The sequence below is a fragment of the Perissodus microlepis genome, chromosome 1, assembly GCF_051167445.1.
Source record: "Perissodus microlepis isolate ML-2025 ecotype Zambia chromosome 1, ASM5116744v1, whole genome shotgun sequence".
NCBI lineage: Eukaryota > Metazoa > Chordata > Actinopteri > Cichliformes > Cichlidae > Perissodus > Perissodus microlepis.
Genome location: NC_140461.1, coordinates 16,234,907 through 16,259,938, shown reverse-complemented (window position 1 = coordinate 16,259,938; position 25,032 = coordinate 16,234,907). Strand labels below are relative to the sequence as shown.

At 41.5% G+C, this 25,032-nt stretch overlaps 1 protein-coding gene across 1 annotated transcript in view; it reads right to left on the bottom strand.

Moving 5' to 3' along the window:
• Positions 1-225: 225 nt before the first annotated feature.
• The window catches only part of elp4 (elongator acetyltransferase complex subunit 4), a 53,847-nt gene continuing 29,040 nt past the window's right edge, over positions 226-25,032 (bottom strand). The window contains exon 10 of the mRNA XM_084932014.1: positions 226-1,093. Within this exon, the coding sequence (XP_084788140.1) occupies positions 965-1,093 (129 nt within the window). The 3' untranslated portion in view covers positions 226-964. The remainder of the gene's footprint in view (positions 1,094-25,032) is intronic.

The following is a 25,032-nucleotide window of genomic DNA, read 5'->3' as shown; positions in this document are numbered from 1 at the left end:
GCCTGCACCCAAATTCAGCTCTCCTACCCTCTGCCCACATTCCTGCTCTGCTCTGCTTACTGGAGGTATACATCACTCACAGGCACAGTCTCAGGGTCAGATGGAGGCATCCCTATCCAAACCTGAAACCAGTCAGGCAAACCAGAGATCAGTCACTCCCAGTCTCACAGTCTATTTTCTCCTCATAGTTGGCGTTGAACTGCAGTAAAGTAAAAACCGACAATATAGTGTGTGCCATGTTCTGTATATTTATTGTTTATTATTTACTTGTACATAAGAAAATTTGATCAACCTGCAAAATAAACTGTATTTATAGACTTTTGTAAACTGGAGTGAGTCGACAGAGGCCCAGGGATTAGTTAAATTATTCAATATTTACTTCGACTGTCTGTCTGAAAGAAAGGTTAAAAAAAAAAATTAACGGCTGCACTTTGCTTGTAAACATATTCTCTAGAGGCAGAGAAAACAACAAAGAACTTACAAAATGTACCAAACCTGAAAAAAACACCCAGCTTGTATTTTATTTAGGTTAAGTAATCATCACCTTACCAGCCATTTACCTTTACATTACATTTCAAAACAACACAGTGTTTCTATGTTTCTGCAGCTTGCAGGAAAAACAGAAAAAAGTTTGCTAGCAACAAAAGTGAAATGAGTCCGTAATGACAGTGTGGAATGTGTGAATATCAGCTTTCAGAGTCAGGAAAAAAACAAAAAGCATGTAGACTAAGTGTAAATAAAAGAAGAGCTGTGAAATATAGGATGAAATGTGTCGGTTATGAGAAGAGGTACTGTGGATGTTTAGATCTTCACCCCTGGCTGTGTCAGTTGGCAGGTGGTAATGGCTGGCAGGGTTATAGATGTTGACATTACGTGGGCAAGGGAACAACCTGGTCACCGCAGTGAAGAGGACAACGCCGCGGCATTCCAGGTGTTGGTTGCCTATAGCGACTGTGTGGGAGCTCTAGAAGTCCAGGTGTTTGTTGCCGGAAGTGCCGGAGCCACAGGCTGACGCCACCGCGGCTGCTCCTGCCAGCTCCCCCCTGCTCACACGACTCACTGTCTCAGACAAGTCTGGAGGCAAATGCAGTCTCTGCACAAATCAGAGAGAGAGAAGAGGGACAGAGGGAGGGGGCAGAGCGTCAGTGCAAGAAGAAAGCTCTGCAGTGGATCAGCATACAGTAGATGTTACTCTTCAGTGATGCTTATTCGCAGAGAGCCATGTTGGGTTGAAATTGCATTAGATGCTTCAGCACTCCCCTCAGCACTGGCAGCATGGAGTAAACCTGCCAGCGTGTTGCTAAATGCTTCAGAGAGCTTTAGGTCTGTTACACCTCACAGGGAATATATGTATGTGTGTGTGTGTTAGGGTTGTTTTGGAGAATTGTGAATGGGACACAAAATCACTCATTTATGAAGTAAGAGAAAGTGTGTGTTCCAACACAACTGTGCCTGGAAAATCTGGATGGATGCGTTTGCATCAGTGCAGCAGCGCTGACTGCTTTACTGTAACACAAATTGTGCTCAGTTGTCTACAAGTAAGTCTTTTACAGTTAAGCTTATCTACAGAGCAGCCTTGTGCCAACTCAAAGCACAAAGACGCCAAGAGGTTAATGAGGGCCACTCGTGTAAACCCCCCAAACACCAACATGCTTACTGCTATAAAGCTTAAGAGGGGTTTCACTGCCTGCTCTGCTTTCTCCAGATCTGCCATGAAAGGCTGTCGGCGGCCCTCCATGAACAAAGTCTTGAAGAGCTGTTGAGAGCGTGAGAGGAGGTGAAGTATCTCCGGAGTCAAGTGTGGCCCTGACAATGGTGCTGAGTGGCTTGTTGCCCAAGTGTCTATTGAGGAAGTTAAATCAGAATACTGCCATTCTGGGTACAAGAGAAGTTAAACCCTATAATTTCCCCCTGAAAGAATCTGCCATGACATCTGAAACCCACTGGCCAAAGCCTGCACTCCCACACCTAGCCCACCTCAACCCTGTAAACCTTCCCTGCCCGCCACGTCCTTCCCCTCCAGACATCCAGCTTTAGCAGAGCCCTTCCACTCCCACAGATACTTATCTTTTTCCTAATGACTAGGTGTTTGGGTACGGGGTTTAAGAGCGTCATTACTTAGAGATAATCAGACCAACGCCGCACTCTTTACCCCTTCAGGGTAGATGACTTCCAGCCTTTATTTTTTTAGAGTGCTGAAACACCTGAGTGTGTTTTAAATGACTGATCTTCGTGTCTGATATGAAGCCTTCTCTTCCTGCTCCTGTGGCCGACAGCTCAAGTTGTTGAGCATATTGCCTTTGTGTGTGTTTCAGAAAACCATTTGTGAGGCAAACAGAGGAAAGAAGAGTAGTCTTCCTGCAGATTATCTAAGGGAAGGTGAGAACTGAGACACTTGTGAAGGACCTGTAATTTAATGTGAGATGGTAAAGCTAAGGTTACATAGAGGCAAGGAAAAAGATTCCCAGTGAAGAACAAACATGAGGCACATAATAAGCATGAACTAAGACTAGTGAGACCAGAAGATGAAGTTGTTAGAAAAACATGAATCTGTTCAACTTCTCTCTGCATGTTAGTCTTTCTTTCACTCCTTTTTTTTCCCCACACACATGCACGCACGCACACACAAACATCCCAGGCAAACTCATACACCGGCCTTGAGGGGGCCTCCAGAAGCGCTGCTTTGCTTCCATACCCTGCCAAACCTCACCTGTGTAACCTTTCGTGTCTTCAGCTCACTCGAGTGTGATTGAAAAAGAAAAACAATGCATTGATCAAGCCTGGACTCAGTCCTGCTTAGCGCACTGCAGCGGAAACATGTTAGAGAGAGAGGTAGGAGAAAAATCAATCACATATACATCATCCTCAGTGGGTGAGTTAAAGGGAAAAAAAAGACATCACACCGTTGTCTGGCTGTCACGCACCCACGGCCCTGGCTACACCATGTCTGTTTGGCTCTGGGCTCTGTAAACCCACTGAGCATGTGCAGAGCGAAGGTCAAAGCAATTCAGAAGTGCAGCTCAGCTCCTCTAACCTTTGAGTTCAGGGGCAGATGAGAACAATCAATGGTAACATCAAAGTTGGAGGGAGGAGCAAACAAACCAATCGATTGGTTTGACACACAGGGAAAATACAGCCTAGTAACAGCCAGCAACCACCACACACATCACTGACAGCCAATATAAGAGCTGATAAATGTTATCAGGGCCAAAAAACTTTCTTCTATACCAAATGAAGTAATCCTAACCACAGCTAAATGCATGAAGACAATCAAATCATTTTCAATAATTTTGAATTAATATTTGAAATTTACACCAAATATTTTAAAAGCATTGTAAGTACAGTAGATTATTGTAGCAATGTTTGCAGCAAATGCATAACTGCCCTGAGCATTTCACACTGACAACAAATGAATGGAGGTCAGTGTAGGACTTCGAGAGACATAGTCAGGGAGGCTCTGAATTTGCTTCCCTACGACCTGCACACTCCATGATGTAAACAAGGACATCCGGATAACCCTCAGAGGCATAGTGGGGTGTATGTGTGTGTGAAGTCTTTCTTTGCTGCCTGGCAACCTTCGCGAGGGTGGAGAAAGAGGAAAAACATAAGAAAAGGCCGAGGGGTGGGGGGTGGGTGCTGGAAGGGAGTGGACGGCGGGAAAATAGACCATTGGCTGTGGTGCAGTGGTGGAGGGGGGCAATGTGAAATTGGATGTGTGCTACAATGTTAGTCAATGTGTGTGTGTGTGTGCGTGAGTGTGTGTCTTAGAGCTGTGATGTCAGTGTTCCCTCCCTGGTGGTGGGCAGGGGTAAAGGTCTGTGGTACAGCTCCGCCACCACAGCCAGAGGGGATGGGGCCATGCTGGCAACAGGGCGAGGGGTGACAAAGCTCCAAACGAGCGCTAAGCACTTGAAATGAGCCCTCGGGGTCGGCCCACAGACTAGCTTTGCCTAAGAGGGTTACTAATATCACCCCACAATGGACAATTCCCTTCAGCTTACCAAAGACCCCAAAGACCTGTTTCTCAGAGAATACGGCGTTTTATGCTGCCCGGTCATTTCCACTCTCTGTAGTTTTATTTGTGGATATGACGTCAGTCGTTTAAGGGTCAGAGAACACACTAAATCACTGTTTTGGGCATCTTCTTTTGTTTTGGTTGTGTGTGTTACAATGCAAAGCAGTTGTGTAATATTCCAACATCTAAATGGAGAGATTTTTCCAAGTGGAGCTTACAAGGGACCTACTCACACAAAGCAGTGCCATCAAAGGCATTCCAGTGGTGGTAACGGCTTGCTAATGACTGGAGTATTAGGTGCTAATTTAACGAGTCATTTCTTCCATAGAGTTTTAGCCACACTTTCAAATGGCCCGTGTCACTGTACAGCTTTGGACGATGGGAAACCCAACACCTTGTTAGAACACATGATGACCGGTCTGGCTGTTCCAATCAGATTAGCTGGCACAGGAATATGTTTAAGGAAGTGACAAGATATTTACCATAAACACCTACTTAATCAATCAGTGCTGTAATGCTGACAGCATTTTGTAAACTCGGTGATTTCACCGAAATTACATAAAACTGAAAATTGCTTCTCTACATTGAAGTCATTACAATCGCAGTGGAGAAAAAGTGACTGAAATCTGGGTACATGCTGTTACCAATAAGATAAGCTTGGGTCATTTTATTAATGCAGAACAATTCAACAAAATGTATTTTTAATATATAGCTCTAGGTCCAGTATTCATAGACTGCGGTCACATTAGAGGTGATACCTTTTGCCAATTCCATTTCCTTGAGCGGCACAGCTGCAGTGCAGCCACTGTAAACTAATGTGTACATCTGTCCGTGACACCAGGTCAATGTCTTCCATTTCCAGCCCCATTTCTACAACCAGCCAAGGGTCAAAATGGCAGCAGACTGTTTCACGGCTGAAACTGGTAGACTTGCTGATCTGTTCAGTGACTAAACCAAGGTAAATCGCCTGCCAGCGCTGTAATCCCTCGCAACTCTAAAGTTTCACAGCATTGTGTGGGAAATCATTTGCTGTATCTATAGGAACTAGTATTGGCTTTAGCACACCAAAAACCCACATAATGAGGTGATGAACCTTTCTATTCGACAAGTAAACTATGAGCACATTTACCCTGGCAATTTCGGAGAATACTTCCGCCACCTTCCCAGAAAAAAAAATGCAGAAACAACCTGGCATAAATCCTTTATGCCAATCACTTTGGAAATTCTAGCCCACCTGCACCTAACAAAAGCTGAGAAGAAGCTCTACCTTTCTCTTCTTTTGTGGTAACAAAGAGCGTAACACAATCCCTGGCCTTGCCCTAAGAATAACCTGTTGACTAGCAAAGTCTTTCTCCTTTAGACTTTGAAATTTTTAAGTAAAAATTTGTTCTCATCCTTTTATTTTGTCAAATTAATTTGACATTATTAATCAGTTTTAGAATATTTGGGATTTTATTCTGCATTCTTTTTGGTAATAACATGGTTTATTGTAGTATATTTAACCTTCAGCGTTATTTGAATACTAGCAAAAAATACGCATGAAAGGACGGATGCATTTTCTTGCTTGTTAAGTTGCATGCTACCTGATAAAGCTTTTTCCTTTTCCTTTTTCAGGAGACAAGAGAAGAAAGAAACAAACGCAAACTACACTGGAGCTTTCTCAAGTTTCTCTTTGGTAATTGGGTGATGGTCACCTGCTCACCATGTCACCTGCTGCCTGATCCGGGATAATCTAAAAGTCAGGCATACAGACAGTCAGGAGGACTGACAGATAGACAGATACAGACACAGGCTCCTCATCTATTCCGCTTCATGGCCTAATGCATCTGACAGAGTAGGCAGCAGGCAGGCAGAAGGATGAGTAAGCATTTTGAATGTAATTATATTCCCTAACACTGGAAAAAGGGGAAGGGACTAATAACTGACTGAATTTCATTAAAAGCGAGCATGTCCAAACAGGAAATTGATTAGCTGACAATATTTCAAGTTTTTTTTAATACCTAATGGAATGTTTATTCTTGTTCTCTTGAATAGCTAACTCCTCACTTACCCTTCACGCTCCATAGACTGATAAAAAGCAGCATTTGATTGTATCTGTCATGTTACTAAACATGACATGCATGGGAATCAGTTAGCTCTGTGATGATTCTGAATAACTAAATGGACAAACAAGGGCCAAAGTGTAACTGTGCTGTAACACAACAACTTGTTATATCTGTCGTCATCATCTTCAACTAAACCCTCCTCTGGGGTCCTCCGCTTGGGCCTGTCAAGAGCTTTGACAGGAGAAGCGGCGTGGGGCCATTTTGTCTCTTTTCAGTTCAGTTTTGTTTCTCTTTGGAGGGCAGTGTTGGTAAAGACCGTGGGCATTGTAGGGTGAGGGCACATTGACCCTTGTGATGGTGGATAGTGAAAAGAGGGGGGTTAGTTGGTGTTATGAACTTGGGCATAGCCAGAGAGTGCTGGATTTCCCCTGGAGTGACATGGTGCCTGGGGAGAAAGGGAGAGGGATAGAGGGCGAAGAGTACAAACATATCTAAGTGCTGCTTTCACTACCAATAGGCCCATAGCAAAAAGTGCGGTTGCATGGGTTATGACAGCATATCTGGGGGATCTCTTGTGCCCTCCATCCTTCAAACACACATTTTACCCCTCAAACTGTGACTCTGATATTGGCATCCTCAAGCTAAAACCTCACTGGCAACTTTAGTAAGAGCAGGTTGTCTAATGTCCTGCTTTAACAATCACACTTTTGGGAATTTAAAATGATTTAGTAAGAAAAAAACAAAGAAAAGCAGAGCTATAACAATAAGATTTAAGCTGACAATGATTTACCAACTATTGGTGTTTACAGGTGAAGTGTATCATTTCTCCCTGTTTTTTGGGGGGCTACAAATCAAGTTTACTTTAAATTTTACTTCCAATATGCACACACCGGCCACTTTGTTAGGTACTCCTAGCTAGCTGAATCCGTTTACCATCACGACTACCTTAATTCTTTGTGGCAGAGATTCAGAAAGGTGCTGGAAACATTTCTGAGAGACTTTGGTAAATAATGACATGACAGCACTACACAGCTGGTGCTCTGCTGGATTGACATCTGGTGACTGTGGAGGCCATTTGACTACAGTGAACTAATTGTCATATTCAAGAAATACCTGCTGGAAGCAGACACTAGAAGATGGGTATACTGTGGTGATACAGAGATGGACACAATACTCAGTTATGCTCTGCATTTAAATGATGTGCAATCGGTACTAAGCGGCTCAAAGTGAGTCAAAAAATCTCTCCCACACCATTAAACCTCCTCCAACAGCATGAATTGTGATACAAGGCAAAACAGATCCATGATCTAGTGTTTAGGCCAAATTCTCATCCGAATGTCACAGCAGAAATCAAGACGCATCAGACCAGGCGATGATTTTCTTCTGAGGTGTGCTCATGCAAATTGTAGCCTCAGTTTCAGTTCTTAGCTGCCAGGAATGATACCCAGTGAGGTCTCTCGCCGCTGTGGCCCATCTGCTTCAGGGTTCGATAAGTGGTGTGCTCAGAGATGCTCTTCTGAATGATTATTTGGTTTACTTCTGTATTCTTACCAGCTCAAGGGAGTCAGTCCTCTGACCTATGGCATCAATAAGGTATTTTGAGTCAGAGAACTGCTACTCAATAGATATTTTCGGAGGGGTTTTTGGACCATTTTCTGTAAACTCTAGAGAGGTTGTGTGGAAAAATCCCAGTGGATCAGCAGTTTCTGAAAAACTCAGACCAGCAAGTCAGACAGCAAATACTATATCACACTCAATGTCCCTTAAACTTCATTAGGTTGTTTTGATCCTGTTCTTATGTGTAAATGCGTTGAGTTGGTGCCATATGATTGACTGATTAAATATTTGTGTTCAAAAAGATGAGATGAGGACTTCTACCTAATGAAGTCGGGTGCAAGTGTATATGAAATCTGTTTATATTTTAAATCAGAAGAATAACAGAAGTAACAATGTAAAGAAATAATTGAGATTTAGATTTTTTTTACTTGCAGAGGTGATTGGAGCACTGAAACAATTCATATGTCTCATCTCAGGGTGAGTTTGGAGGAAGCACCAGTCATCATAGCTTTGCATAAATACTAGCAACAGTGGGGAATAGACTCTTTCCGAAGACAGCAAAACTATCCAGCTAACAATGCTAAATCTCACTAACAGTAGATTCGATATGCACTAAAGCTGCATGTTTTATGAAGCGCTCGTTACTTCAAAAACTCTACTACCCTTTCACGAAATTGTCTGTCACTGTTTCAGTAACCCAAAAAATAAATAAATACAAATTTGAAAAAAATAAAAAAATAAAACCTAGAACATTTCCACAGATATTTTGTCATCTATTATTCATGTATTTTTCGGTGCTGCACTCAGTCTACAACGCACGGCTACTTTCCTATGCATGTGTCACACAGAGGTACTTACAACATGAGTGCACAAAGCAGAATTGTACATCTAGGGTTACCTAAACCCGGCTTTAGCTCCCACTAACAAGTCTTGTTCTTTCTTTCATCATTTACTGTGATAAGAGTTCACGCAGTTTACAGGCATAACATTTGGCAAAGCAAAAGGTCGTCTGGAGGTTACTGTGTCAGCCTGGGTAAGTGGCTGACCCCTCGGGAGGGGTGTGGGGTAATGACTCTCACAGACGAAGTCTAGTGTGCAAGTAAAAGACCAGAACTGAAAGAAAAATCAAAATAAAAGGAGAACACAACAATATATCATCGGCCATTTAAAATGTCTTCAGTGCTGCACGTGACGATATTAAAACTACAAGTTTATAAACTTAACCTGCTCTTACCTCTCTTACTAACATATTGCACATAGCATTGCTGCAATGTAAGCCATGAGATGCACATGACACCAGCACTCCGGTTAAGCGTGTCTGCAACTGAAAACGGCAGAGCATATACACTCGTAAACAAAGGCACAGCTGTGTATAAGAATTATGGGCCAATTCTTTACACTGGGGCCAAACAGTCTCTCCAATTGCAGGTTTCTGCCATGAAGTTCACCTGCTAAATCTTTTGGAGCCAAGCAGCAGTTCAACAACTAAGATTTAGCAAAAGATGGTTGAAGCTAAGGAGGAAGAAAAAAATTCAGGAAAAGAGAATCTGACGAAAAACAAACTGTGGGGATCACGTCAGGTTCACCAAAGAAAACTATACATTTACACATGTAATGCTTTTTATGCTGAGTGTGACATTACATACATATCTGCGTATACCTAAGACATACATGCTCGCTCGCATCTTTCTCTGTTACTCTGCCCGGATGAATAAAGAAGGGTGGGTATAATCCATCACCAGTTGATAGTCCTCACAAAAAAGAAGCCCTTTTTGCTGAGAGGACAGCCCTTGTGTGGACAAAGACCACCATACTGGGGACTTCATAGGACCCAGCTGAAAAGGTGTTGCCCAGAGTAACCCCATTCACACTAACAGGCATGCTGGCCAAAGCCAGTCATTACTGCTGACTTGGACCAGCCGGGCCACACATAGACCAGCCTAGAGCCTCTAAGGCCATTCACTCCACATCAGCCTACAGGCAATCAGCCTGAACTCTGCCATTGGGGAGCATCTAGAATTGTTACCATTCTATTCGACTGTCCATCTTGGGAGCTTCAATATAAGCATGCTTTCAGTAAATTTATAAAAAGCATAAATATGGTTTAAGTGGTTAATACTTATGCCTATTCATAAAACAATCATAATCATGCGTAAATAAGCCGAGAGATAATTTATCACACGCTGACATCTCATTTATTTACTGAATTTTCAGTAACAATCTGTTTGGCAGCTACTCTGAGCACAAAACCAAAACAGCTCTTGTAGTATTGGTATTAATAGCTGAACACTATATATCCAATAGAACTGTACACCACGGACGAGTAGTCGTTCTCGTTATAATTTTTTGAAGTCAGCCACATGGACGTTGGCATGGAGCTTCGTTCTCAATGACTCTGACCTGTGGTGACCTTAGAAGACTTGTGGGCAAGGAAACTTAAAACACATCTGTAAGAAGAAAAAACTGGTGTTACTGCAGACCACAGACATGTTGGTTGAAAACATAATTTTTCACCTTTTTCATACAGGCCGTCTGGATTTATTTTGTAATTTTGTCTGTAAAATTCCAAAATATTCATATTTTTTAGAAATTATTTGAAGTTTCTCTCTAAGCCCAGAATGGTTAAGGATGTAATGTAAAGTAATGTAAAGCTCACATAGTAAAATCTAGGCACAGCTGATATTTCTGTCTACGTTCAGACAGCAGTACCTTGTGAATGCTTTGTGCTACAGAAAATCACAGAATATTCCTGTAAATCGCGTCTTCTATTCTTTCCAAACCTGTTTGAATTTTGTCTGTAGCACAAATGGTGAGCTAATGGAGTTAAAGAGTGCTTGTAAAACGGGCACACCACCAGGCCAATTGTTTAAAAAAAAGTGGGTGGGGGGGTGGGGGGGTAAATAACACAGTACAGGTGGAATACGTTTTTTCCTTTACAACAGACGATAAACTGGAAAATATCTCCTATCTGAGGTAAATTAAAACAACAAATAGCACTGAAAGTAACTACGTAAACATATTTTGTATTGAATTTCTCTGGCACACCAACATACTTCAGTCCCTCCCCCCTCCTTCTCTCTCCCCCATTTGCCCTCCATCGCCACTCCACCTCCACCTCTGCTCTCCTCTCTAGTTCCCTCCCTGTGGGCAGGTGGTTGTGTAAATTTAGCCACAGCTAGGTAAGGTGCTTCCTGGGTAGACTGTTGGCAAAGCCACCTTTAGGGTGTTCAAGATGTCAAAGGGAATGAGGCATCACCTCGGCTGCCCTGTCAAAAAATTCACCACCTTCCATTTTGCCCATAACCACTAGGTCCTAAAAACACTGTGGGTGATGGGGAATTCTTGTTTTGTGTTTTCTAATTTAGCCTGAAAAACACCAGCCATGACCTAACCCAGAGCGCTGGCTGAGTGTTAATTGTGAAGCATTACTAAAGCTATTAAAACAGTGAGCCAAGGCCTGGGGAGAACACATGCTAAAGTTAAAAATCAGACAGCGCTAAATGCATGTTATACCCTCCCTGCAAATGACCCCATAAGAGGTGACACTTCAGAGAATGTCGAGATTTTAAAAGAATGACAAGAAACAAATGTTCTGAGATAGATGGCTGTGACTATTGTTTGTTTGTCAGCATTAATGTGCACAAAATAACCAAGATGATTTTCATGAAACTAGGCTAGTCAAAAAGTATTGACTAAGGGAGAACCCATTAAATGTTGGTGCAGCTACAAATCACTTCTTTGAACTGCAATGATCACTGTAATAAGCTTCCAAAGCAAAATAAGACATAATATTCTATTTATTAAAGGATTTTACAGCAAGATTTTCAAAAAAGCAGATGTTTTATCAAACAGTGCAGGTGTTTTAAACACCCTTTCACAAAATCATAGTTTTTTGTTTCACTTCTTGACCAATTAGGCATGAGAAATTTTATTTGGTGTATTTTTTCATGCTTTTCTTTTCTCTAAAAGTGCAAAAATGTTAGGTTTGTTGTTGAGGAAAAAAATTACTGCACGGAAAGTATCATTTACAGTTATACGAGTGACTAGAAAATGGTCTTTATCATGCAGGAAGGAAGAAAGGAAGAAGGAAGTGATGAATCAATGCATTAACTCAACAGGAATAATTTTAGCATCTTAAACGGGATCTTAAATAAGCTCTTATGAGGGTTTATTTTAAATAAACTAATTTATAATGTCAAGTATGACAATACAACTAGTGCAGAGATTTTTTTTTCAATGATTAGATAATGTTGCATTTGTGCCAATTATGAAGCACTATTAACTTCAATATGTTAAAAGAACTGAATCGTGAGAATTAAATATGACGTGTGCAGAATGAAACTGTTTCATGTCTTAAAGCTGTGTACCTCTGCAGCTCCAGTTGTGGATTTTTTGAAGTTATGGGCAACTGAAAAAAGTTTCATGTGAAATGTATGAACCCCTGGTATGTACCACTAGCATATTGCAGTTGTAGGTTGGTTATTATTTAGGTTAGGTAGGTTACAATCGCTCAAAATAACACAGTTTTACAAATTTCAGAAAAATGCTTTTGTAATTACTATGTGTTTCATTTTGCTGGTAGAGCTTTAGAAAACTATTGCAGTGTTTCTTTTTTTTTTAAGGAAAAGCTTTTCTGTGGTTAGGGTGGTGAGGTTTATTGTCAAAAACCTTTGATCACAAAACCACAAACGCTTGAGGAGACTAATGAGTAAGAATATTAGTTTAAGCCATGCAATTAGCGTGCAATTATATTCTGTGAAGTTTAAAAGAAAAAGAAAGTATAGAGGTGGATACAGAGTACCGTTGATATCAAAAGAATAGCAAAATTGGAAAGCAGTTCAGATGTGACTATCAGCTTCTTCATTCTCCCTGATGTGGAGTTAGGCGTTTTGCTGGGAAATGGGCGGCCTGCCAGATTGGGGCCAAGTCAGAGTTGTCAGGGGATTACAGTTCTGCCTTGCTCACTGCAGGGGGTGCGGAGTGGGCCTCAATTACCCTGGAGCGGCGTGTTTGATTTGGCCCGGCACTTTTGGGGACAGACCAAAAGCTGAATAATGCACCATTAGCAACTCAAAATCCTGCCGTAAAATGAGTCCACTTATGCATCACATACAGTAATTGTGTGTCTATCAAAGGCTGGCAGGTCCACACCAATTACCCTGATAACAACAAAACAATCTATGCATAATATTATCTGCTGAACACCTGTGGGTGCCCACAAACATCCAAGCTTTCCTGTTTAAAACTTCTACCGCTCATTCAAAGTCTGTCACCAACACACTGCGGGGTAATGAAGTGTCAACTTCGGAGCGCAAAAGCACTAAAATGCAAGGTTGCTCTGATATAATGTGGGAAAATGTGTTATGGTACAGATGTTTGTATTTACAAATACATGGAAGATGCTAGACTGGGGGAGAGACAGAGCGTGTGATGACAGAGCTAGAGAGCAAGAGAAAGAGAGCGAGTAAGAGAGGGAGATCCCACGACTCTGGCTACAGTTAGAGCTGTGCAATTGAATTTCACAGGATATGAGGCAGCAAATGGCATGTAAAGGCTGAAGCGTCAGACGGTTCCTGCCACACGGGCCAGACAGATAAGGGAGGTGTAAGTGAAATCATTAGGTAACTCTGCAGGACATCAGGGGCAGTTTGAGGTTGGCAGGGGGCTATGAAAGCCAAAGGTCCTCCTTGAGCTCCATTGAACACCCACTCAGCCTGATATACATGCACTTACAAACACACAGGGAAAATCACTTATACAAACACAAGCTGCAAGGCAAACAAGGACTCGAGACAGAGACAAGCACACAGCCTAGCGCTGTTTTTCCACCTCCCCCAATCTCCACCCACAAACACATGCACATGAACGCATATGGAAATGCGCTCATGCACACATACACACACCACTTCAGACGCCTCATTGAGGTATCAGCCCCAGCGATTGTATTTGTCCACCTGGGTATGAAAGAGCCATTCTGACCTGTGTGGCGGAGACAGCAGTGTGGTACAGCTCCAACCGGAGCCCAGCTAGGCTACGTCTGTCTCAGGATCTCAGGGAGGGGAGCAGCCAAGTGTGGATGCACCTCATTACCTCACTCATCCACACACCAATTACCCCTAAATAAATACACCCAGCCCACAGGCAGCAACAATGACATCCAGCCTGAAAGGGAAGAAAGGATGGCGTTCAGAAAGCATTTGCACGCAAAGAAAAGTGCTGTTGGATAATGATGAAAAAAAGTACGAAGAAAAGAAGCAAAAAGAAGAACATGCAGGGGGCTCCAAGTCTTTTAAGGAGCTCAAAGACGAAATGGAGGAAGAGAAAGAATGAAACAAACACAGAGCAAGCAGAGTGAAGTGATTCAGAAAATGATAATTTCTTGCTAAATTTCACCCAACACATCCGCAAATGATTGTTGTGGCGGGGGAGGGGCAAAGTTTAATTGTTTTAATGCATGCAGCCATGAGATAGCTCTGCCGCGGACTAAAATGGTGATCGCTGTAGAGCCGACACATATTTGCATGTAAGACAGACTGCTTGGGGTAATGGTAACGGCGCCGTGTCCGAAGGCCAAAAAACCCAAAGCTAGAAAAAAAGACACAGGTTGCAATAACCAGCCGCTCAATTCCCACAAAGTTTGACATAATATCGCAGGTGGCATGAACTGTGAGAAGAAATCCTCACGCCTTAAATATGAGAAAACGGTTTAAGCTGTTAACAGTGAAAAAAAAACAAAACTCCATTACTGGAGTGAGAAGGTGAGCGAAGGATGCAGAAAAGGTGTGTGGCAGAGAAAAGAAGACAGATGTGTTTTCAGGGAAGGGAGGTACAAACGAGGAGAGGAAGCCAAGAGTTCCTTCATGCCCCCCACCCCCACCACCCCACTCTCCCACCTCCCTCCATGTGGGATCTTTCTGCATGAGTGACTCTGTCATACCTGGGGGACAAAATGGTCTCTCTCTCTCTCTTCCTCTGTTTGTCTCTCTATCTGCCCCAGTTCTTCCTACCTCTACTCTTGTATGTCTGATGTGATAATAGTAAGCCACGCTTTGCTAGTTGTGTGGTGCTGTGTGGTAAAACAATGTTAAAACTAAAAGTATATTAGTTCTCACTCCAGTACTGAAAATAGTTTACTACAGTCCTCAATATATACATTTATTAGAGACCCATGAATCCCTTATTTTGGCACCAAAAGCAAAAAAAAGATCATGCACTTGCACACGCAAGCAATCAGGTGACGGGTGTAACTTTAAGTTGCTAAGGATGGTGCGCTCTCCACTCTCCAGGATCATGTAGAAACTGAAAATAACCCACATGACCAAAGCCAACCGGTTCACCTGACCACAGGCAGATTCCTGGTTAACGGAAACAGTGGCTGAGAACATATCAGATTTCCACGCTGTTGATTCGGTTTAATAAATTGAAGATGATGGATAGAGTGGAAGTGAAAGAAGCAGGTTTGTTAGGATTCCTTCCTGATGGAGAGCTAATTGAGGGAAGGCACGTTGTGCAGGTTTGGTGCCACAAGTGGGTGGAGTAGCACAGACATGCTGTGGCAGCATAGTAAGGATTCCTGGCGTACAGCTCAACCCTTAACTGGAATCAGAGTGCATGAGAATCCCAGGCTCGGCCACACAGAACATCACAGAAGAGGCCTGCACGGACTTACCTGCTTTTTACCAACTGCATTGTCTGCTGGACATAAAAATAGGAAGCTGTTGTGTCACCCTCTCTCTCCTTTTCTTCCCAGCTTGACATAGCCTAGAGGTTTCTCCTGAGACCTCCAGTGTTTTAATTTTCTGCACCCTACAACATCAACACATGCTGCTGTCAAACCCTGCAGCACGCTTCGCACACTGACGTATTGTGAACATATCACATTTTCTTAAAGGTTTCTAATTTTTTTTTTTTTAGATTAAGGCTTTCAGGCACACACACACACACACACACACACACACACACACACACACACACACACACACACACACACACACACACACACACAGAAATCAGTATCTTCACAATTTCAGAAAGCGTGTGAAAAACCATGAAAATGCTGCAGCAATTACAGTATCTGAACCAGCTTCCAAGACAGGTTTGCGTGACTTGAGAGATTTCACACACTACCTGTGCCTGATTGGAATGTACAGGAGATATGCAACATCCCCAACACACACCCTCAGGTGTTTTTCAATCTGTACAATTCAGGAACAAACTAAATTAAATCCGCCTGCTGTTGTTTGTGTTCATCGAAACATGTCCAGTGGACAAGATTACACAAGCCAGTCATCGATGTCTCTTACACAACTGATCACTAAATTTATTTACTAATGATGAACTTGCAGCTACAGGTGTATGTGGTCTATAAATACAAACTCTCAATGGCTGAAGGGTGTTTGTACCTTAATGGTACCTCTGAGACTTATGAGTTACGGATCAATCAAATAAAGTTGTTAATGTTTAGCAGAGATAAAAACTGTTTTCTACTGTGTCAGATCCCTCCCTGTTACAAAAAAACAGAACTTCATAATTATATAACAGACACTGTTAGAAATCAATGTGTATTTTACAATGAGACAGTGTAATTCTCCAGTGTTTTATCACCAGAGATAATGTATAGTGGTTTTTTAGAAGAAAGGAAAAGATAAGACACAGTTCCTTTAAAAATAGAATTTAAGTCGTTGCTCTTGTATGTTTCCTAATTTAAATAATGTGTAGTGTACTTCTGTGTGAATTTGTCAGATCTGATTTGTCATCAGAACACAACCTGTTCTGGTGGGTACCAGTAAAGCTTGTTGCGTGAAAACAAAGGTAGCTTTTCCTATTTCTTAAAGACATAACTTCCCGACGGTGTTCATCTGCTGGATATACTTTTTTAGGCCTGCCACTTCTAATTTTTCTCCTCCACTTGAGTGGTTTCCTCAATTTTGTTCTGGACACACTGCACACCATGAGATTTCGTACACTAGCTCTCTGAGGATCACCTTCTTGGTACAAAAATACTATTTTATGCCTGTCAAACTGTGTTAACTTTGGCATTTTTCATAGATTCAAGCAAAGAATGCCGAACAAATGTGTGTTTGTCACAGGCTGCTAGTCACAAAGTGCCGAAAGACACAATTCAGAATTGGTTCTTTGCCAATTTGTTGAACCAGTGTTGTCTAGACACAACACTGGTTCATCCTTTGAGTTAAGTATCTCTTTTTTATGCTTGAATGATTCATAGGTCAATGTTCAGTGACTAAACAAACAAACCAAAAACCTTCCTCTGAAAAGTATTAGTTACAAGGACCCGACTGAAAGTGAGGGGAAAAAGAAGCCCACGTCCAAATAAAAACTTTGAAAGAGCTTCAGAAAGCTGGGAAAAGAATTACTCCTCAACATCACTTTAAAAAAAATTACAACAAACTCTCAAAGTATAAAGAAATGAGGTGTACTTCATGACTTTTGCATTTCACTGTAAATAAAAGTACCAGTTATAATAATATGTTAACTTTCTATTCTTACAAAGAGCAGGAACAATGTCATGTGCTAACATTACAAAGTCAACAAGTCATAACTTATAAAAACAATATAAAAATGTTAACACCTTTGTAAACATGAGGCATCTGCTCATTCATCCACCCAACAAATCCCTAAATTAGACAGCTACTCTGTTTGTCATATACTGATTTGTGGTAAGCAGACAATGACATAACTTGGACAAGGTGCTTTGAGCACAATCTCTGAATTAGCAGGACAAAAATGGCGCATCCCAGTTTCATTGGCCATACAGACTGGCAAACAGACTTACTTCATCTGCCAAATCCCTAAATTAACACCTTTTTGGTGAGAAAGCTCAATTTGGAACACATCACACCAACACCACAGCTGGCATTCAAGGGTAAAATTAATTACTTCAGATACATGTGCTTCCTCTCAAAGTGGCAGACTTATTTGCATTGAGGAACATTCAGCAGAAGTAATCGATGCACACACAAAATACGGCCACCCAATGACCCCGGCCCCGTCTCAAAGTCCCTCCCCATCCCCAAAGCCCTGACGGCTCAGCCATGCATGGAGGAACAAACACAGGTAGCGAGAGCAAATCAGACTGCAACAAAACACAGAAACATGAATGGGAAGCATTACAATGACAGGCTGGATGCAGGACAATGGGCCCGCCATTAAACAAACGGCAAATCCCAGGATGGGCTGCGGGAGTATGATACAGATTACAGGCACCTAGTCCCTGCTTGGGGAACAGGGGAGAGGGAGAAAAAAGGACACAATATTGCAATCTGACAGCTGACGTCTTCATATAAATGTATGAATTTACATTCCAATTAGAGGAAATTTACATCTTAATCACAGCGAGCAGTGTGTCGGTCCCTCGGTTAGTGTGTTGCTACGGTAATGAGGTGGGATGCTGCTGTGCTCTCTCATCCAGACAGTGATCTGTCAGCAGACGACACCTCCCTGTTATGAGGGAGCTGCACCCTTAAATGTAACCGCCACCACAATCCAGTAATATTCGCTGAAATCTGTCTTAAATACCAACAAGGTGTGAGCTGCCACCCGAGCATAATGTGCCAAATATGGAGTTTGAAAAACATCAAACACATCTTAAATACAGTGCACTGAACCAGGAGTGTCTTTAACTGTCACTCAAGTGACAAGCTTTCAGTACTCTGTGGCATTCCATTTCAAATTTCCATACTAATAATGGGTATATTATCTTTAATGGTTTGACTTTGTTTTATGGCATTTGAAATGGATGGTGAAGCCATCTGTGGAATTACTCAAACATACAGTATTATGTCATCAGATCACATGCTTTGGCTCTAATGAAAGCAATGTGAACAGGTGAGATGGAACAATTGCGAATATATAGTCAATATCATTTCGGTCATCTTTTACATGAATGTAAATCACAGCATCCAGCACACACAAAAACTCAACGAAATGACACTATGAGTTCTCAAACAGCATGCATAACTTCGTAATGAGGGGGGAAAAGCCAGCCTGCAAAAATAGTAGTGGGGAAGCAGTCAAATCCTCTTTTAAAAAAAGGACTTTCCTGAGGACTTGAGGACTCTTCTTGTGGTTTCATTTAATTAGCAGGCAAGCGCCACTGGTTTGAGGTTGCAGATTCAACTTCTGCACAAAAATTGCACTTCTGATGTCAAATTTAGCAAGATCAGAAAAGGGTTGATTAAATTACACTCCAACATTTTTGGAAAATGCTTTAATCCAGTGAAATCATGTACAGGAACGCTGACTGCTGACAATGCAGTCAGGGAGCACAGATTAGCTACCACCAAATAGAAGACCACATAAATCAGTTTAACACAGTCCTTTGCCAGCTTCACGCTTGACTTTAATACAAGGAAGTACGAACAAAAAAATTGGGGGGAAATGAGGCATGGCTTCTTTATCACCTACCTCGTAGCCAATCAGACCCCTCCTGCCAGAGACATTGCTCTAATGGCTGATATCTATGGAAGCAGCCTATTACTGAATACTGCCTGTAATTAAGACAAGTCAGATTACACCGAGCCAGTGCATCTCCTCTGATATGTAGGCTGCCATTAAGGTCTGAATTGGTAATGCACTTGTCCGTCGCATTCAAAAAAGGAAAAAGGCCCATGTGGAAGGGGGGCAAAAATCGACTGTAAAATATTGCGTGTCTACGGTAAGTGCTGAACGCATCCTCAAACATTACATGGGGTGATATGTGGGGCGTGGCTGGGATTTCACTTTAGCCTGCAGGCTGTTTAAAAAGGATGCCAGTAAGCCGCACACAACCCCTTTGGGTTGCAGATTGATTCCCACAGCAGTGCTACTTTGCCTGAGCACTTTTGTCCAGGCATCCAAATTAGATCGTCTCATCTTTTTGGGGGGATGTGTGAGTCTGTGTGTGTAAGTGAAATGAGGTTCGGCAGTTGAGTTTAGCTTGAATGTTCGCCATGATTACAACTTCTTAAAACAGGCAGCAGCTTATAAGGTGCCAGGTCGACTTTGTGTCTGGAAGTAAATGAGGTGAGACAAGTGAATGCGAACGCTGTTAAGTTGGAACCAAGGTCATGAATGTAGAAAGACGACAATCTTAAAAAGCTGACTATGATTATAAAGAGGACTAGAGTACGGAAGCCTCCCACAAAAGAAACAGTGAATGAGAGGGACACAGAAGGAGGGACAGCGAGTGAGTATGAGAAGGAAAAGCACTTCTTTTTCTACACAGAGTGACTCTGCTAACACTTTATCTACTCGAATATTCACCACTACACTTGCTTTGATGCACTATTCCTGACTCATCCGAGCATGCAAACCCTCCTCTCGACACACACACTCTTCATCATAAAAATTTCCCTGCCTGTTAATATCTGTGCAAGTCTCCATGCCTCCACACACACAAACACATACTAAGATGTAAAAAAAATTCACTGTACTGATTTTGATTATAATTTTGCATTGCATACCTGCCTCCTTACATGTCCTCTGTTGATTCAGAAAGCTCAAACGATGACTTTGTTTTTAAGAATATGCATTAAAGGAAACTGTGGACTTTGATGTTTATATAGATAAGGACATCGTGTATGATCTTTCCCCTTGTTGAAGGGAACAAGGTATTACTCATATGACTAAATGAAGTCACTGAGTAGGTGAAAAATGTATTATTTATTACAAAGTCCAAAAATATTGGCAATTATATCTTAGTGTACAAACAATCAAAAAGAAAAAAAACCTTTTGGACTTTCCAATTAAATTGAGGCGCTTGAGTTTCTTGCTTTTAATCTAAAAAGTTTCATTACAAGTACTGAAACACAGTTTTCATGAAAACTAAATCAGTATTTTAAACACTGTATAGTCCATGTACACATAAATCTAATGAAAGACTAAATTTAAGCACACCAATACATATATACACTCACACCCATTCGCAGAGGGTGACAAAGCAAGTGTACGGTACATGACACCCCCATTCAAATATTCTGTGTAAGTGAGCATACAACATCAGACCATCAGATCACTTCACTCTCCAAACATGAAGCCTTTAATAGATGTGGAACTGGATCTTTTCACACCACTGAGTCGCAACTCACACAGAAGAACAGCAGGCACAGGATGGCAGTGCAAAAAGAAAACAGAAACAAAAAAAACCCTAATAATAATAATAAATAAATAAAACAATGAAGCAAATTCCAGACAGAAAAAAATAAATAAATAATACACACACACACACATATATATATATATATATATATATATATATATATATATATATATATATATATATATATATATATATGTACTTGTGGCACAGGGATCAAGCAGAAGTGTATTACATTCGATTAGATTCAGACAAATGTTTGCAGACTTGACAGAAAACACACTTGTCTGAAGAGGGGAGAAAAGATTCATAAGAATCCTCAGACTAACATATGGAGTAACCTTTGTGGCCTTCCGGGACTTAGGGGTGGTGGTATGGTTACGCGGGGGGGTCTAACGCTCCAAGGACTGTAGGCACGCTAGGGAGAGGTGAGCTGTCACCCCCCATTATGATCACTGCCTGTACCCATAAAGGGGGAGGGCTAGGAAGAGAGCAGGCAAAAAAAAAACAAAACAAAAAAAAAAACTGGTTCCTCTCTAACCGCCATCTAGAGCCATCCCTGGGCCTCAGAACCCTCGGACTACAACTGCCTCCTGGGAAACACTTGCACGCAAGTCCTTCTCATCCCTGGCTAGCGGTGGGGCATAATGTGTGCATGTGGGCAAAAGGAGGGGTTTGTGTGTGCTTAGTTGGGCTGTGTAAGCAGAATGTATGGATTTTGCGTAACAAAAGGAGACAACTGTGCATGTTTTCATAATTGGTTCAGAGTAAGAGAATACACTGTTATTCAGTTTGCCAAAAAACAGAGATGCAGAGAAATATAGTGCATTATGAAGCAACTCTCTTTCATTAAATGTAAACAGTAATTCAAGGGCTCAGTGTAATAAGAGTCCCAGTAGAAACACATTTGACAATCAGTAACTGACATAATTTGTATTTCTTAAAATATCTGGGATGCAGTGCAGGAAAATAAACCTGAAGCACAAATAAAACAAACAAAATGTTCATGTTTATTATAGTGCAATATTATGTGCTAGTGGACGAGTAGCTTGCCTCAGATTTGACCTTTTGCTGCCTTTTGTGTAAGTTTGGGTGAGCGCTGCTTCTGTGCATTCTGTTCCCCAGATCCCACTCCTAACACCCCTGTCACTCATCATCACTCATCATTGTTAGGGACAAAAGGAAAGTTTGGTTAAGCCACACACTGGAGTGCTCTCCCACCCAGTGTCCACCCCCCACCCTCACACGTTCATGTATGTGTGTTAACACACATACAATCACACACACAGATGTGCACAGATTTCATTTTTATTTTTACAAAATAAATATAAAACCTCTGAGTCACACATGCTGTCTAACTCACAAATAGGGTCGCAAACTTTTCAGCGAAGCATCATCACCTTGCCCTCTAACTTTTCTTTTGAACTGCAAGCTGTCCTTCGAATGGCCCTCTGACTCATCTACTGTGTATAATTAAAGTCTATTCAGGGCTCTATACATGCCCTAACTATCCTCCATCATCTGACTGAGCCTTTCAATGGCCACCTGTGAACTCTGAAGGACAGGGACACTTGCCCTCGTAAAATTCATGAGCACCACTACATTCAGCAGCCGGCTAACTTCACTCAATGGCCAACACCACTTTAAACAACTCTGTGTTGACTGTTGGGTGAATCCTTTTTAAATGCAACCATATTCACAGTAGCAAGGGTTAAGTAGCTCCCATGATTAGCTGAAACAAATGCCTGTATAGTGTGCTTGGGGAAGGAAAAAGAAAGAGGATCAAGAGATCCAATTTGTTTTTGTCATTGAGGGATTGCAGACAGTGAAAGTAATTTGAAAAAAAGGCTAAGTGTCCAACTGATCTGGTATTTCTAAGCCTACTACTTTGTGATGCAAACAAATTAATGAGTAAATGATGTAAGCACATTCTTTATGTCCAGAATCTAGAAATGATGGATTTCTAATACCAAGACTGTTGGAGTAAGAATGGGAAAACGAGCTTTTAAAAAATGTTGACGTTCGAAGAACAACATGATTAAGGGACCAAGTTTCTGCTACTGTATTACTATAGTTATTGCACAATAGCACAGATATATAAGGCTGACTGCAAATCTTTGAGATTTCACCTGACTGAACAATATGGAATCTTAACACAAGGCCACGTCACTACCATTAGTAATGATGTTTTGAGAAAATTTTAGCGACAAAATGAGATGTGTGACCAAAAAGAAGCCAGAAAATGGGTGAAGAATGACATCTTCAATGTAAAATACATTTTGAATTCATCATTTGTTATCATTGAATGGCATAAATGCGCAAACTGTTTGCTTGTCAAACTATTTCACAGGAAGACTAAACTGTTAACAAACTTCAAATTACCTGAAAATTAAAGGAGTGAGTCTCTGGGTTTTCAAATGTATTAATATTAAAACAGCATAGCACTACATCGGCACTGAGTGGACACATAGACACACTCCTCCTCCTGACCCCCCAGGACACTGAGCGGTGAGAGTGTGGGAAAGTTATTTTTAGGACCCATGCAGACTGCCTTCCTGAGTTTGATGCTCCTGCTCCGGATCAACATTCCACCTTTGAACCACACCGACCATAGAGCCGTTTGTGCTCATGATGGCAATTTTAACGTTCTCGGCGGACCAACAGCAGGAAGGACACCATTTCATTTAAAATGAGAAAGCCACTGCCTTTTGCATTTTTTTGTCCAACGATAATCATGGCAACAGTCTTTCTGTGCAAGTTTAGAAAGAACACGTTTTGAATGCAGAACATCTGTAATATTAAGTGTTTATATCTGGATTAATGTGTTTGAAAGTTCTGAAAGTACAAATTACCAAAATGTACCTCTTTTCAATTTTACATGCAAATTTTAAAACATACCCATTGCAGTTATTTATTCAGAGGTCTCTGAAATTAACCACTGAACATTTTTTATGCTGCTGGATGTATGTTTGTTTGGGGGGGTTTGTTGTTGTATTTTTTAAAATCAGGATTGTGCCTGACTATGAGGAAAAGGAATATCAGAATTTACAGTGGCAAACTTGACACTCTTGCAAAGAGTTTTTAAGACTTGCACGGAAAGTGCATAAACCTAAGGCAAAATTAGACACAGTCTTTAAAAAGATAGGAAATAACAAAAAATAAATAAAAATGAAGAAGCCAAATATACAGTGAGACTTAGTTTATAAGCACCAGAGGGCCTATAGTTCTCCAGTCACTACCATTATGTTAATACGAGCCGTTTTTGAACAGGCTTACACATACCCTATAGTGCCACAAGACCCCATGGATGCGGGGTGGCATACACGTTATAGCCTTTTTCCCTTTCTCTAATGGGAGCTGAAGACAACTAGGGCTACTTTAATCAGGTCTGAGTCCAATGTGGCCAGTCTAGTCTGATGGGGGCTGAGTGGTCCATGGACCATGTTAAGGGTTCACTGCTCACTGATGAAACAGCTTCACTTCCAGGATGAGTTCAAGCAGACCACACTCTTACTCAATCTGGCAGGAGGAGCACATATGCCCTGTTTTGTTTTGCTTTAATACTGTCTGTTTGAAAGAAAAGTTTCGGCGTTTTGTTGATATGGTATGGAGGGCAGCACATTTGGCTGCCCCAAATATTCTCGCACTGAGCTTTGACTTGGCTACAACAAACACAACTGCTACTGCTTTTTCTCCCTAGGTGCTGGACAATGAAAAAAAAATGCTCATTTGGACTGTTTTAACCAGTGTCCTTAGTGATTTTCTGAACCTTGACCTTGCTTGCACAAGCACATCTTTAATAGCTTGGCTACAGTGACTTCACAGCAGACCACATATAGCACTACAGGGAGTAACATTTCCACTCCCACACATAAAACTCTGCTGATTTGTTGTGGCATTAGTGGAGTGGATTTGGTTGTAGGTTTGCGCTTGTCTTAATTAACACATTTATCAAAGGTCGCTATTTAAGAAATACATAAACTTGTGCAGACAACCTGAATCGCATGGATGTCAAGTGCACACAAAAACAAACAACCCCCCACACCTCTGAGGAAAAAAAAAACTTGCACATTTTTGCAATCCACACACACCCAAGACTCAGCACAGCCACGGTATGAGCTAGGCTTTTCAAAGACACATGCACATTTGCAGAATAGATAAAAACTCTGCTAAATAATAGATAACAATCTGATGTATGTTGAGAATATTGTTCAGCTGAGGGGTGCGATGGCGTGCCACTGACTGGCCTGCACCAAATTGTCTCTCTCGTTTTCATACACGCACAAACCATAAGCACACCTCATTCCCAAATGCAACAGAGG